General features: G+C 37.1%; 2 protein-coding genes across 3 annotated transcripts; one reads left to right on the forward strand and one right to left on the reverse strand.

The window, feature by feature from the left end:
• The first annotated feature begins 8,173 nt into the window (after nucleotides 1-8,173).
• On the forward strand, nucleotides 8,174-10,279 carry LOC126589452 (uncharacterized). Of its 2 annotated transcripts, none has more exons than XM_050254738.1 (4): nucleotides 8,174-8,397; nucleotides 8,752-8,822; nucleotides 9,530-9,611; nucleotides 10,043-10,279. In XM_050254738.1, exons 1-4 carry the CDS (start codon nucleotides 8,274-8,276, stop codon nucleotides 10,066-10,068), a joined length of 303 nt encoding a protein of 100 aa, XP_050110695.1. In that variant the 5' UTR covers nucleotides 8,174-8,273; the 3' UTR covers nucleotides 10,069-10,279. The 2 variants fall into 2 exon arrangements, with proteins under 2 accessions (XP_050110695.1, XP_050110694.1); XM_050254737.1 differs by having other exon boundaries at nucleotides 8,177-8,397; nucleotides 9,530-9,619; nucleotides 10,045-10,279.
• Nucleotides 10,280-10,314: 35 nt separating this feature from the next.
• Nucleotides 10,315-13,141, reverse strand: LOC126589450 (uncharacterized). The gene is made up of 6 exons (XM_050254734.1): nucleotides 12,499-13,141; nucleotides 12,323-12,400; nucleotides 11,551-11,585; nucleotides 11,361-11,416; nucleotides 10,915-11,010; nucleotides 10,315-10,676 (listed from the first exon to the last, which is right to left on the reverse strand). Exons 1-6 carry the CDS (start codon nucleotides 12,904-12,906, stop codon nucleotides 10,618-10,620), a joined length of 732 nt encoding a protein of 243 aa, XP_050110691.1. The 5' UTR covers nucleotides 12,907-13,141; the 3' UTR covers nucleotides 10,315-10,617.
• Between the last annotated feature and the right edge of the window lie 472 nt (nucleotides 13,142-13,613).

Consider the following 13,613-nt stretch of genomic DNA (forward strand, 5'->3'; position numbering starts at 1 on the left):
ACATAGGTTCAAGCTCTCCTTTTGTGAGTACTAGTGAATGATTTAGTACAAATGACATTAGGAAATATTGTGAGAGAATAATTTCTATTTATAGAAGAAAGTTTATAGTTTCATTCTGACATTGACACGTGTCGTGCTGTGATTGGCATCTGATGTCGACACATGTCGCGTTATGATTGGCCTCTGATGTTGACATGTGTCGCATTGTGATTGGCCTCCTGGTTGGAGGGAGACTCTTGTGGGTCCTTGGCGGTATAATGTTGACCGGTGTTTAGTAGTTTCGGGATTGATCAAGTATGGTACAAACAAGCGTGTCAACATGATTGCGTGAACTTCGGTTGGAACAACACTAAGAAAGCAAAATAATAACTATCAAATAACATTTAACGACGGGGGATATTTTGGACAGAAAATTGGTTGAGTTCTTGGTAAACTTGATGGTAAGGGTGAATTTGCTATTAATAATAGTTCGAGGGAAATGACCAAAATAAAAGTTCTAAGGAAAAATTTGAAATGGGTACGATGTTCAAGGGGTAATCAGCTAAATACTTATATTCGAACTGGTTCTTTCTGTTAACTGCTTCCATGTTTTCAACTTGGTAACGGTGTACACGCACTTGTGATTGTTTCTCGTTCTCCATTTTTTCATTGTTTTCTATCGCTGCAGGTCGGAAGCAAGTGCATCAGATTCTACAGGAAGGATTATAGGATCAACCACCCCTTTCAGCATCTCTTGATGACAAGAAGAAACCGGAAGATCTTAAGTTAGTAGTGATGGCGGAAATGCACTCGAACATGGAGCAGATGCAGGAAGGCACGAATATTGTTAAGCAACAATGTAAGACATAAGGGCATCCAAAGAAGATGCCGGATGAAGGCGTTCGGGGTTCAGATCTTCTGCAGGACAATAAGAAAAAGATCTTCATTCGTTCGCGTCTTTAGAATGAGATTTAATGTTAATGACCAAATGCAAAGTGATATAGTATTGGGGATAAATCATATTTTACCAAGCATCCATTACTTAGTAAATTTAAAATACCATTTCATTCTGAAGTGAGATTTGTTCCGTATGATATGAATGTTTATGAACTTGAGCTGTGTTAGTATTTTTGGAGCAACTCCTTTGACAACTTAATCCATCAATTTCTCAAATTTGTTGTGGTATATACATTTGCTTTTCTGAAATATAAGTTTTACATATCAACAACATTGTTATACTAAATTTATTTGCTAATTTTGTTGATCAAATGATATATCTGCACAAATTTAAGTACAATATGGATTAATAATAAATGAAGTTCAAAATGAGCTCAAATTTCAATAAAATGAAATATTGTCCCATGATTTGGTGAGTATATAGCACTCAAATTATTAAGCAAAATTTTTTCCCAAAAGAACATTGGGAAATTTAGTTATGTCCCTTTAATCATAGACCTTGTTTCACCATGCGCTTTGACCTTTCAATTTGTGCCAACACTTCATGCGGTTTTTGTTAAGAGAGCTGCTAAACCCACCCCGTTGTCTTATTTCCTCACCCACGTTATATTTACACCCACTATAAAAAGTTAAAAAATTAAAATGTTATTTTCCCACCCACTATTATTCCTAAAATAACCCTATATATAATTAGAGATAAATTTCTTTAAAAAAAAAAAAGAAAATAAACAAACCTTCTAAAAACCGGAAAAGAGAAAAGAAAAAATAAACCCCAGTGATAAACCATAAACGAAATTGACCAAAAAGGAACAACCTCGGATATAGCAGCAGCAGCAATACATGTTCATTGCCTATATACTTTTTTCAGTCACATTGTTGTCCGTTCTGTTTCTAATGGGATAAATTTTCACAATTCAATACCAACTACGAAGAGTTTCGCTGACAGAGGATGATGTCTTTGCCTTTCTAAAGGCTGATAATCTTGGTGATTACATAACCTATTCAGGTTTCTGTGAAGCACTTCGACGGGTTCGATATCAATCAACCAATTGGAAAATTTACTAAAAGGCAAAGATTCAGAGCAAGATTGTGACGCTGCTGGTGGAACCTCCCCAGCCCTCGCTAACAGGTTCGATATCAATTAACCAATTGCAAAATTTTCCCTAACCTAATTAAAACAATTCCAACGAATTCTAGGAATTCTCATAGGAAAACATGAAACAAATTGTACCCTAACCTAATGCAAATTCAAATAAAAAGTCACAAAGCTATGCTTCAATTATTCATGTCGACAAATCAAGATGGTCCACATAAAATTATCTTTTACCTGTTTGACGGAAACATAGCCATCTACTTGTTCCATAGAAATGTCATCTTCTAAATTCATTCTTTTTGCTTTCTCTGAACGATTTTGCTTTCTCTGAATGAAAGGGGATGAAAATGATGAGTTAGGGTTTATGGGAGACAAATTTTCTAAACTTTTCTTTTCTTTTCTTTTTTTTATAAAAAAAATTAATGCAAAAAGGAGTAAGTAAGATCCCTATTAGTCATTTTACAAATGGATAAATTTGTAATTAAAAAATTCATAAAAAGGTGGGTGGGGAAATAAGACACCGGGGTGGGAATATCATCACTCTTTTGTTAATTATCTTGTCAATTTGAGGGTTGTTTTTGTCTGTTTTGTACATTAAAAACCTTTTGAATTTACTGTAGTCTGTAAACGTATCCTTTTAATAACATTTGTTGTAAATGTAGCGTGGTGTTGACATATATGCCCTTGAAATTTTGGTGATGTGCATAGCACAAGATTGAATTTTCGGATATTAGAATTTACATACATGAATTGAAAGTTTAGGGATCAGAAATTCAAATTGGAAGTTCAAAGAACAAAGTGAAACAATGTTTAAAGTTTAGACATCATTAAAGTTTTCTCGATGGTTTGTTTATGCTTATTTTCTCTACATACGGAGCTTATATGAAATACGTAGTTTTGTTGATACTTTCGATTGATGTACAAAAAGGAAGTGACATACATGATATATAATGGGGAAGCAATTTACAATGCACGAAAATGACACAATAACAATATAACGGTGCTGACACACTCTGACCCGGATATCCAAATGAACATTGAAATCGAGGCATGTTAACATACATTTGGAAGGTGATGATGCCATAATATGCAAATGATGTGTAAAGCGTACAAATAGATTAAAACCAAAGTCTAGAACTAAATTAGACAAAGAGTGAGAGTGCGCAAGGCGGAAAGAACCCTTATTACAAATGCATGTAGTGTCAAAGCATAGACAAAAGTGCAGTAAAGGTGAGAAAATTCTCACCTTGGGGAGGACGGATATTGATAGGAGCATATTTATGCGACTTAGTTAGCTTGTTCTTGTGCATTTACGTTGTATTTCCTTAGTTATTTTAGTGTTCAAAGTTATTTTTGTGTGTTTTCAGACTCTAAGTACAAAGTATGCAAGAAGATGCATTTTGGAGGCCTTTGGAGCATGTTTCGGGCTTTGAATGGATAGCAAATGCATGGGCCAAGTGGATGGACGAATTTGAGAACTAAAGAGGCCAAGAATATGAAGAATTATGGTCCAAAAGATGAAGAAAACAGCCCAAAAATATGTCACCCCAACTTGCATTCCTTGCCATGCAAACCACATAGAATTCCCTTTGGATTCCATGCCATGCTTGATCACTCTTGTCCCCTACATAATTTCTAATTTCATGATTCAATTCATTTAATTATTACACTCAATTGCTTGATACCTCTTGTTCCCTTCACTCATTAGATTTTAGACAACATTTACATCCATTACATGCACCAATTGATGCTCCATCATTCACATTTGGAATCCAATGCCATGTGCAACACATGTTGTTGCACCTTTGACCCATTTGTTGACACATTTCACCTCCCTTTCCATCTCTATGCAATGTACACAATCATTCATGCTCCCTAGCTACAACACCACTCCATTTTACCCTTCACTCTTTGCATCATTACTTCATTTTCACCCTTGGACCATTGCACACCACACACACAAATTGCCATGCATTTCATCCTTAACCTAACCTGATTTTCTAAGGTTTTTGGGGCCTATAAATACATGTTTACACCCCTTGGCCAAAGGACAATCCCCCATATTCATCATTTTATCACAAAAATTCGTCCATACACACCCTAGGAAGCAAAACACCCCAAAAACACCACTCTAGTGCCTAGAAAACATAACAGCCACTCCACCTTCTTCCACCCTCTTTGCCTAGTTCTCCACCACCCTCCAACCATCAAACACTCCTCCACACTCACCCTAAACCCTTCCATACCATTCCCCATCCATTCTACATCATAAAACTACCCAAAATCTGTCCATAACCCAATCTGCCGCAAGCAAGGGAAATGAGGAATCTTGGATGCACTTGCTACCAAGTTGGAGCATTTTAGGTGTTTTCTTTCCTTTGATTTTAATGTCTAATTTTATGTATCTTTGCTTTGTGAGTATGAGGAACTAAACCCCTCTTAGTTAGGGGGTGATTCGAAACTATGTTCATACTTGCAATATGATTTGATTACATCCAGTTGTGATTCATTAGTTGTGAATTCAATTTACTTATCCGTTCATATAAAAACTAATTTGTGTATGTTGGTTAAGAGTGCACGCTTAATTTTCATGCATGAATTTGACGCTAGAATATAAGGGAGTTTCACCTAATCGTTATAAACTTATATTCACAAGTAGTGAAGGATGCTAGTCACAATCACGTTAAGTAAACTCTTGGCATAAGTTTCATGCAAATCATAGTAACGAGTGCCTCGTCAATGCTTATGTTTTTCATAGAACTTAATGATTCTTGCTTGTATCTCTATTTTGCAATTCATGTAGGGAACTTGTAGGGAATGTTTTGGGTTGTCGTATGCAATCATCCAACCTAATAACTTGTGGAAAAAACTGAGGGTTAATTAGTGCAATTCACGGTTAATTTGGGGCGTTGAGTATTCATAGCTTATCGAAAAGCAACTGGAAATCGTTTTGTATGCAAGTGTGACATATGTGGAGAAGAACCTCCTAGCTAATCTTCCATCCATAAGTTTCATTCAAATTCACTTACAATCTGTTTTGTTTTACAAAGTTTGTTTTGTTTTCAAATTCATTAAAACCAAAATCCCCCTTTTACTTTATTGTTTCAAAGTGTTTAATTTCTGTTTTGGTTGTGTGTTAGAGTGTTTTGATTCACCCAAATTTGTCTAAGAATTTGTTTACTTTGTTCTTGTCTTAATTTAATTATTTTCGTCAAAAATCAACCCCATCTTATTTCTTTGAGTCATATTAATTAAAACTTGTCTTAGATTATGTTTTTAAGTGTTTTAGTTCATTAGAAAACCAAAATTTGTCCAAGTTTGTGTGAGAGTCCCAAAATTGCCCAGATTGTGTTTTTAAGGTAGTTTTGAGTGTTTAGGGGCTGTTTTGAGTCTTTTGGTTTGTTTTAGTGTTTTAAAGTATAGTTTTGCATTCTTTGAGTCTAGTTAGCGTTTTAAACTTTGTTTTCACGTTTTCAAGTCAGTTTCCAAGTGATTTAGCAATCCCTCCTAATCCCCGGCCTAGAACGATCACTACTTACATACTTTACTACAATTGATAAAAAGAGGGTTTAATTTGTGTGTTTAGTTATTTTACGCATCAGATATTACACAAGTAACAGGAAATAAACTTCCTACATTATTAGAAGTAGATGTCAAAATCCCCTAATGAACCCTTGCTCACCATAGAGTCCAGCTATTAAGTCCTGGAGGAACGCAAAACAAAAAATATGAGTGGGCAAAATAAGTATTTACCAAAACCTTTGCTTTTCGTAACCCAGTGACATTTAGTTGTAAAACCCATAGTTTCCAAAATCATAATATGTATAAGTATGCAAAACCAACGTGAATGGTATAAAAGTAGTTATACTAAGGATACATGCAAATCACAACTATCTCAACAAATGTAACCAATATGCTCATAAAAAAAAAAAATGCAACACACGCAAGTCTATGTATAAAGTAGCTACATGAACAGGTTAGGCATAATAATCTACGTTTGAGTATTACATACATGTGAAGCTAGCGCTAAGCGCATCACCTACGAGTCCTAAATGCAAAAACAACTAGTACATGTTGGCATCTATAATGAATCCAAAATGAGCATAATAGTGCGATGTAAACATATACATGAAGTTGGTCTTGGCCAGAACGAGTACTATAGACATCCGTGTAAGCATGCATGATGAGCAAGTAAAATATGTATGATTATGCCACCATAATTTCATAAATCTCATCTCAACCTCAACATGTAACATTTCTAGGTAACGGTGTGGCATGGTGTAAAACATTCATAAAAGCCATCATCGAGACTATATAAATATAGTAGATGTTTGAAAACAAAACCCACTCACTCATATGTTGTTGGATTGTAGCTGCCTTACCTTGTCTAACCTTTGTAATTCTCGGAGTAAGTCTCTCCTATATGGGAAACCACTATACTATTTATTACACTAATTTAAGGGTGCAAAATTCAAATCTCACCTCGGTTTGGCCTAAAGGTGGCAAAAAAACCGTGAAACCGAACGAAGAAGTCACTACTTGTAATTCAAGGCTTCAAATTCCCGTGGATCAAAGGTTGAAATTCAAGGTTCGAATCCGCAAATATCTGGGCATGAAATGTTCGAATCTCAGCCTAAGGATGATGGTAGATCAATTTGTGACCACAAACTAGGGGTGGGCACTTGGAACCGAAAACCGAAACCGAAACACGAATCGAATCAAACCGCACCAAACGGTTTGGTTTTGCGGTTTTGAAACGGTTTCGGTTTCAAAACCGAACCGCGGCACACAAAACGGTTTGGTTTCGGTTTTGAGTTTTCAAAACCGCACCGAAACCGAAACCGCACCATATAATAAATAAATGTTATATAACTTATATTTTAAACTTTTCAACTAGGTTATAACTTATAGGTTTGTATTATGGCAAACTTAACCTTTCAATTGGGTTGTAAAGTATTGTGAATGGTGATCAAGTTCAATTTTAGTAGATGTGATGCATAAGGATTTAAAGTTTAAACCCTTTGATGCATTGGATGTTGTCTCAATTTTAGTAGTTGTCATTTGTTGCAGTTTTGGTACAAGTTAGCTGCACTTTTGGTGCAGATTTTTGTTTCTGTTTTGTGCAGTTTTTTGGTGCTGTTTTGGTGCTGTTTTTGGTGCTGTTTTTTTATGCAGTTTTACTGCATTATTTTTTGGTGCAATTTTGTGCAGTTTTGTGCAGTTTTTGGTGCAGTTTTGCTGCTGTTTTTTATGCAGTTTTATGCAGTTTTGATGCAGTTTTTAGTACTGTTTTGGTGCTGTTTTTATGCAGTTTTGCTGTTTTTTTTTTTTTTTTGCAGTTTTGACTCTTTTTTGCTGCAATTTTACTGCATATTCATTAATTAATATACGAAGAAAATAAGACCGTCTTATGCATAAATATGTGTATATTTTAAATTGTACATTTTTTTTTCTCAAAAACCAAACCGAAACCGTTTAAAACCGCACCGCACCGAACCGAACGGTTTGGTTTCATTTCGGTTTTGGCTTCAAAACCGCACCGCACCGCACCGCAAAATGTTTCGGTTTCGGTTGTGGTTTCACTCGAAACCGCACCAAACCGCACCGCGCCCACCCCTACCACAAACTCATCCAGTTCGACGAGATTTAGGTCGGAATGGCCTCATCGTGTTCTGCAGAATTCATTGGAAAACGAAACAGTGGTGGTTAGCTTCGAATCTCACTTGTATGAAGCATATCCTCACGTACAATGGAAGGGAGATAGTGGTTTAGTGCCCGCAAATAAAAAATAAAGTAAAATAAATTGGATTTACTAAAATATCCTTGATGTTTGAGTTTTGTAAAATCTTCGTTTAGGTTCAAATTCTATTCTACTTTGCACTCTCACGTTTATATCAACGAGTACTCAAGAATATGACAAAAAAATGAGACAAATTATGAAATAACCTCAAATGTTCACGTAAGATTTCCACGTGCCCTTCTCAGAGTATTTTTGTATTTCACAAATTGGGAAATATAATAAAACAAAATTAGGTACGGTCGTAACCGTGCAATGGAAGTCCTCGTACCGAAGAGGAAACAAGAAAAACATAGAAGGGCATTTATGGAAATTCAGAAACAAATTTCTTTTTATTTGCGCACAGGTTTCTTCTACGTTGTTCCTTCACACTCGTGTAGCTTCTCTGACTTCCACATATTCACTCCGAGCTGACAACCTTGCGTAGAGAGATCAGACCACCGAACAATGGCGGCATGGACAGCAACGGCCCGTCAAGCAGCGAATATGGCGCGGCTTTCCTCTCCCAAGTCGGCTTCCACCGCAAAACCTGCTTCCCTCGTCCATCGGCGAGGTTTTGCCGGCGGTGGCGGTAATTCATTCAACTTTGATTCACCTCTTTTCGTTTCATCAATAGCTCCCCATTTAATCTTTTTCCTTACAACGTTTGCGTTTGGTTGCTCAGAAAGTGTGAGAAAACATGTATGAATTCCTCTATTTTTTAGAACTATGCGTGTTTTTTTTTTTTCTGACCTGGAATTCATATGGACTGCAGTCGAGGCGATAGTCTATGCTAAATTAATCTATACTACGGGCCACGGGGTTATCAACTTTAAGCCAGTGCCCATGTCGTGAAAGTTTTTGGAAAATCTAAATTATCCGGTCCACTATCAGACTATCAGTGAATTGTTTACCTGATATTGTACTTGTTTTGACTGTGTTGCAGATCATCATGGACCTCCGAAGGTGAACTTTTGGGAGGACCCAATGCACCCATCTAAATGGAAGGAAGAACATGTGAGTTTTATATCATGTTATTTTTACCCGTACGTGTTCCATCTGTTCTGTCTTGTCCTTAATGGTTTTGTTGCGGTTCGCTGTTGAGACTATCGATTACTTATTTACTTGAGGAATATCTTGTTTTGACATGATCATTCTTGTGGTCATGTTACGCGCATTCTCTAGCCCCTTAGTTGTGCTTATTATGTTCCGAGGAAGATCTATGCAAAGTCAAAACTCCATGTTTTGTCAAGTTTATAATCAATGGATAGCTCGCGGTTATATGTTTTTTAGCGTCAATAAAAAAGTTGCACCCCCAGGGTGAAATAGAAATCCGGAATGGACAGCTCTCAGTCCCTTTGTGATGTTGAGGAACGAATTACCGGTGCTATGTATGCACTATGCAGTGGTCCTAGATTCCACTCCGAAAAGGTGGTATGTCTGTGTGAGAAGGTTTGAATGCTATTATTCAGGGTGTATATTGAGGCTCTAGTCCATATGATAATGTGGGAGAGAAGGAGATATGCTGGGGGATGTCGTTAAGTTGTCTGTTGAATTACTCAGTAAAACGACACAAAATGATTTGGTTAAGTCCTCACACCAAAATAACTGGATTGCTCTCAACAACGTTGCATGCGAGCGCAAACTTATTGCTCATGATAGTCAAAACTCTTAACATCTTATGGCTTTGCTTCACCTGGCTTTTTCTTTTTGGTCCCTTACAGTTTGTGCTCGTCTCTTTAGCTGGATGGGGGGCGGTTATATATGGGGGTTACAAGCTCTTCACAAAAGGCAAAGAGGACAAAAAGGAAGGGGTACTATGTCTATTTCATTTTCATGTCATGATCTCATGAAACTAAATAATCAATGTGTTAAGTGCTTTCTCATACTCTATTACATGGTTGTATCCAGTATTTACTGTCTTGGGGCCGCATGTGCACCGTCAATTCTTAACTCTTGCATTATAGGTTATAGTATAAATGCAATGCAGGAAGCTCTATTCGCCGTTGAGAACTTGGCCACCAAAAATGATTTGAGTTGTATGAGTTGGGTGGATTGTTTTTGTACGCTATCTATACGGTGTCTTGATGCACGTTTCACCTGCTAGAGGTGTTTTCTTTTGTTCACATCAAAGCATTGATTGGTTGTAGCTCTTGTTGTATGACTTGCATATTTCTGAAACTTTGAAGTAACTGTGCACTAGATGAAGTTTTCCTTATCTGCTTCCCTTTTCTTGCAGAGAGTTGAAGAACGGCCACACTAAACTTTCGGGGGACCTGAATATATGTGCAAATAAATAAACCGTGTCCTTGGCGTCGGAATATTTTACAATGAGGATGCAATTTCTGATGTTACAAGACACCGTACCTTTTTAGGCAGTTTCTGTTGTACATGGCAACTTTGTAACTACACGGTGCCTGTTCACTTTATCAAACGTTGGTTTTGCTTATAGTGGATATGTTCCTCCCGACGCACCCAAGTTTGAATCCTCCTCCACACCTCATAACACTGAATGGGAAATTTTTTTATCTCATAGCCTTATATGAAGGAAAGTTGAGTGAGCAATTGCGAAAACTTAGAACAAACTCAATTGGTTCCGCGTGCTTCATCAAGCACAAGGCCAATGCAAAAGAATGCATGAAGAAAATGAACAATTCGCGTCCGTAAATAATATACAACGCACGAAGCAAAATGTTCTTTCGAAGCTTTCTCAATACAACTATTGTGTTGTCTATTCTATATGTGCTATTTTCCATTATCTACGAGTAACCAAATCATTTCGAAACATAAGTATTTTTTCTTCCAAGCAACCTCAGTCTGCATCTTTTACTTCTGCTTCGATATCAACGACTGCCTTCGAAGAATCCTTCCCTGTAACCAGTGTCAACGCTCAGAAAACATATCGATTGGACGCACACACTGATTAAATAAGCCCTACGACTTATGGATTCATCGATGCTTATGAGTCGGTTTATACCCTTCGCCCTTAATGCAGATAAAAACGAAAGCAATGGTGACATGAAAAATGCAGACGTTAACAATCATCAAATGCAGGCTCTCAACATATGATCGGGAAGAGAAAAATGGCGACAGGGGTTTGAGGGATAACCTCTTGTGGAACGGGTGAAGTCGTTGAATGCCTGCCCAAATGTTGTAGATTGTTTGGAGAATTTTATAGGGTCCATTACAAACTTGTCGTCCACCACTGAAATTAAAGCACATCTTCGCACATGAGGCAACATCAACACTACTTTCCCATCAAATACCAAAACAAAATCATTCCTACTAGTTACGACACCGTAGTGAAATGGCATTTCTCTACTGATAGGATAAAGCAGCATGAGGAATTTTTGGAACTAAAAAAAAACACAAACCCAAAATTTTTGACCACTACTCAGAAAACAGGGGTTCATCAACACGAAAAAAACTCATGTAATATAGTCAGTAATGGTAACGTAAGTATAAGATCTGCAGAGTGCAGAAAGCTAAGAGGGAAGAAGCTGCAAGTATAATTTGGAACTCAGAAAAGCAAGAAACCAAAATATGAGAATGTACCTGAGAAAGGTTGACTACAGTAGGGGCACAGCTGCAAATCATCATTTAAAGTAGACCTGCAAAAAATCATATCATTACCCAAGATAGGCCAACTTTCATTCATAACAATCCTTAGAAACTAGAGCATAACAATTCGATATAGGTATCCATAAGTTAGCTTGACATTATAACAGATTTCAACTCGTCTTACTTGAAAATCTGGAAAGCGTTTCCACAGTTTGGACACTGCAAGTACATAAACAAAAGCAATCATTCCAGGCACAGGACTGCAGAGTAAGAATCTAAATGTAACATTGGAAAAAAATCACCCTCAGGATGTTACTCGAAATAAACTTGATTAAGAGTCGATAACATTTGAGTGGAGTGTTCACTAATTTTTGTACGAACAAGTATCTCCCAGACCCTGCGTAAAGCGGGAGCCTTGTGCACTGGGTACGAATTATTCTGCATGTAAAATGCATTCCTCTGATACTTCTCCCAAAGGGAAGAATGAGCTGATTACGATTTATGACACACTAGACTTTTGCATTTGAATCCTTCAAAACCATGTATCCAAATTATCTACTTATAAAGCACCTGCGATACAGTTATTTGAGATCAAGACATCTAATACTGCAAATATTCTCAACTCCTAATGAACCAAAATCACAGAGCTTTTCGGTAAACCATCCATTCTTCATAAATCACCCAAATTAAAGGATCACTAGATTGAAACTTAACTCCCAACACATGCCAAAACATTATGTAAGACCAACATATCTAGCAGACAAAACTAATATAAACAAAAGGTATTAGCTCCCTATCCTGAATTACTAGTCAATGTTTGCAAATGCATAGAGGGAAATGATCAAGTTGAGAACATGAAAATTAAAGCAACAATTGAGTTGAGATTTTCCGGCGAAACCCAACAACAGAAATTCGATACGCGGTCGAAGAAAACTTAAAAGTTGAAGTTGGCTTACACTGTCTTGAACCATATCCCGCCCTGCCCACCACAGAAAAGCACCCACACCAACAATTGGTACAAGCACTGCTATCAGCTGCATATCAAAACCCATCGATTTCATTAGACATACACAAAACAGTAGTAACATACCCAGAAATCTTCAGAAATGTTAGAGAGAGAGAGAGAGAGTACCCAAATGGAAACAATTGCATCCAAAAGCCAGCGAAGCTGCCCAGTAAACGAAAGATAAGTCAATCCAATAGCCACAGCCAAATTACCCAGAAGTCTAGCAGTGGCTCCGTCATCCTTCCCACCACCACCACCACCGCCGCCTCCGCCACCATTAAACCCACCAAACCCCTGATTCAACCTCACCACGACCACCCTTTTCTTGTTCTTGTTCCTCTTCCACCCTTCATCTTCCACCAAAATCCCATCCCTGTCCCAATAAGCCTGCAACCTGAACTTGCTCTGCTTCAAAAACCCAATCTTTGTCCTCGATAAAGGAAAATATTTGATGGGTTTCTTGCTTATCTCATTGTGCAAACTGCTCAGCCTGTAAGCTAAGGAACTGATGGAGATTTGAGCGACGGTTGCCATGGAAAAGATTGGAAGCTCTTAAGAACAAAACGACCCAATATCCTAAATCTCAGGATTCAAACATTTCATGGTGGGATTTGGCTTGAGTGAGAGGGGAAAAGATAATTTCTCTTTGGATTTGGCTTTTCTACTTTCTCGTGTGTCGATTTGGTTTTTCTACGTTCAGCACTGCACCAACTTAATCTGACGATTTTGGTATTTACTACGGATATGTGACTAACAAACAATCATGCAGTTTCGGATGTGACTCGTGGACGGTTGTTGAAAAATGATTTCTACACACTTTTTATTATCACATAGCTGTTCTTTCTAGTATTATCTTATCTCTTCTGTTCTAAAGCCATTTTTTTATGTTTTGGTATGTAAATATAACACATAACGCGACGATCAAAAATGTTCCACGTTTGTTTAAATTGTCATATTGCACTCCCATTTTATAAAAACGTAATAAAAAAAGAAAATTATTATTGACACTCTAAAAATCTCATTTTGCAGTATTCATAAGTGTATTTTTCTTTTTAAATATAGAAAATTTGAAGTTTAAAATTAGAATTTTGAAGGACGAATAACAAGTCTCGAACAAAATTGTAAATAATTTGTATGCATAATAACAAAGATGGACTCGATGCTGGTTGCTGAGTATGGGTGCCTGGTTGTGAGAATTCTCAATCTTTATTCTCAACTTTCAGACCAAGTGCTGGATTATT

Source organism: Malus sylvestris, chromosome 11 (assembly GCF_916048215.2).
Source record: "Malus sylvestris chromosome 11, drMalSylv7.2, whole genome shotgun sequence".
NCBI lineage: Eukaryota > Viridiplantae > Streptophyta > Magnoliopsida > Rosales > Rosaceae > Malus > Malus sylvestris.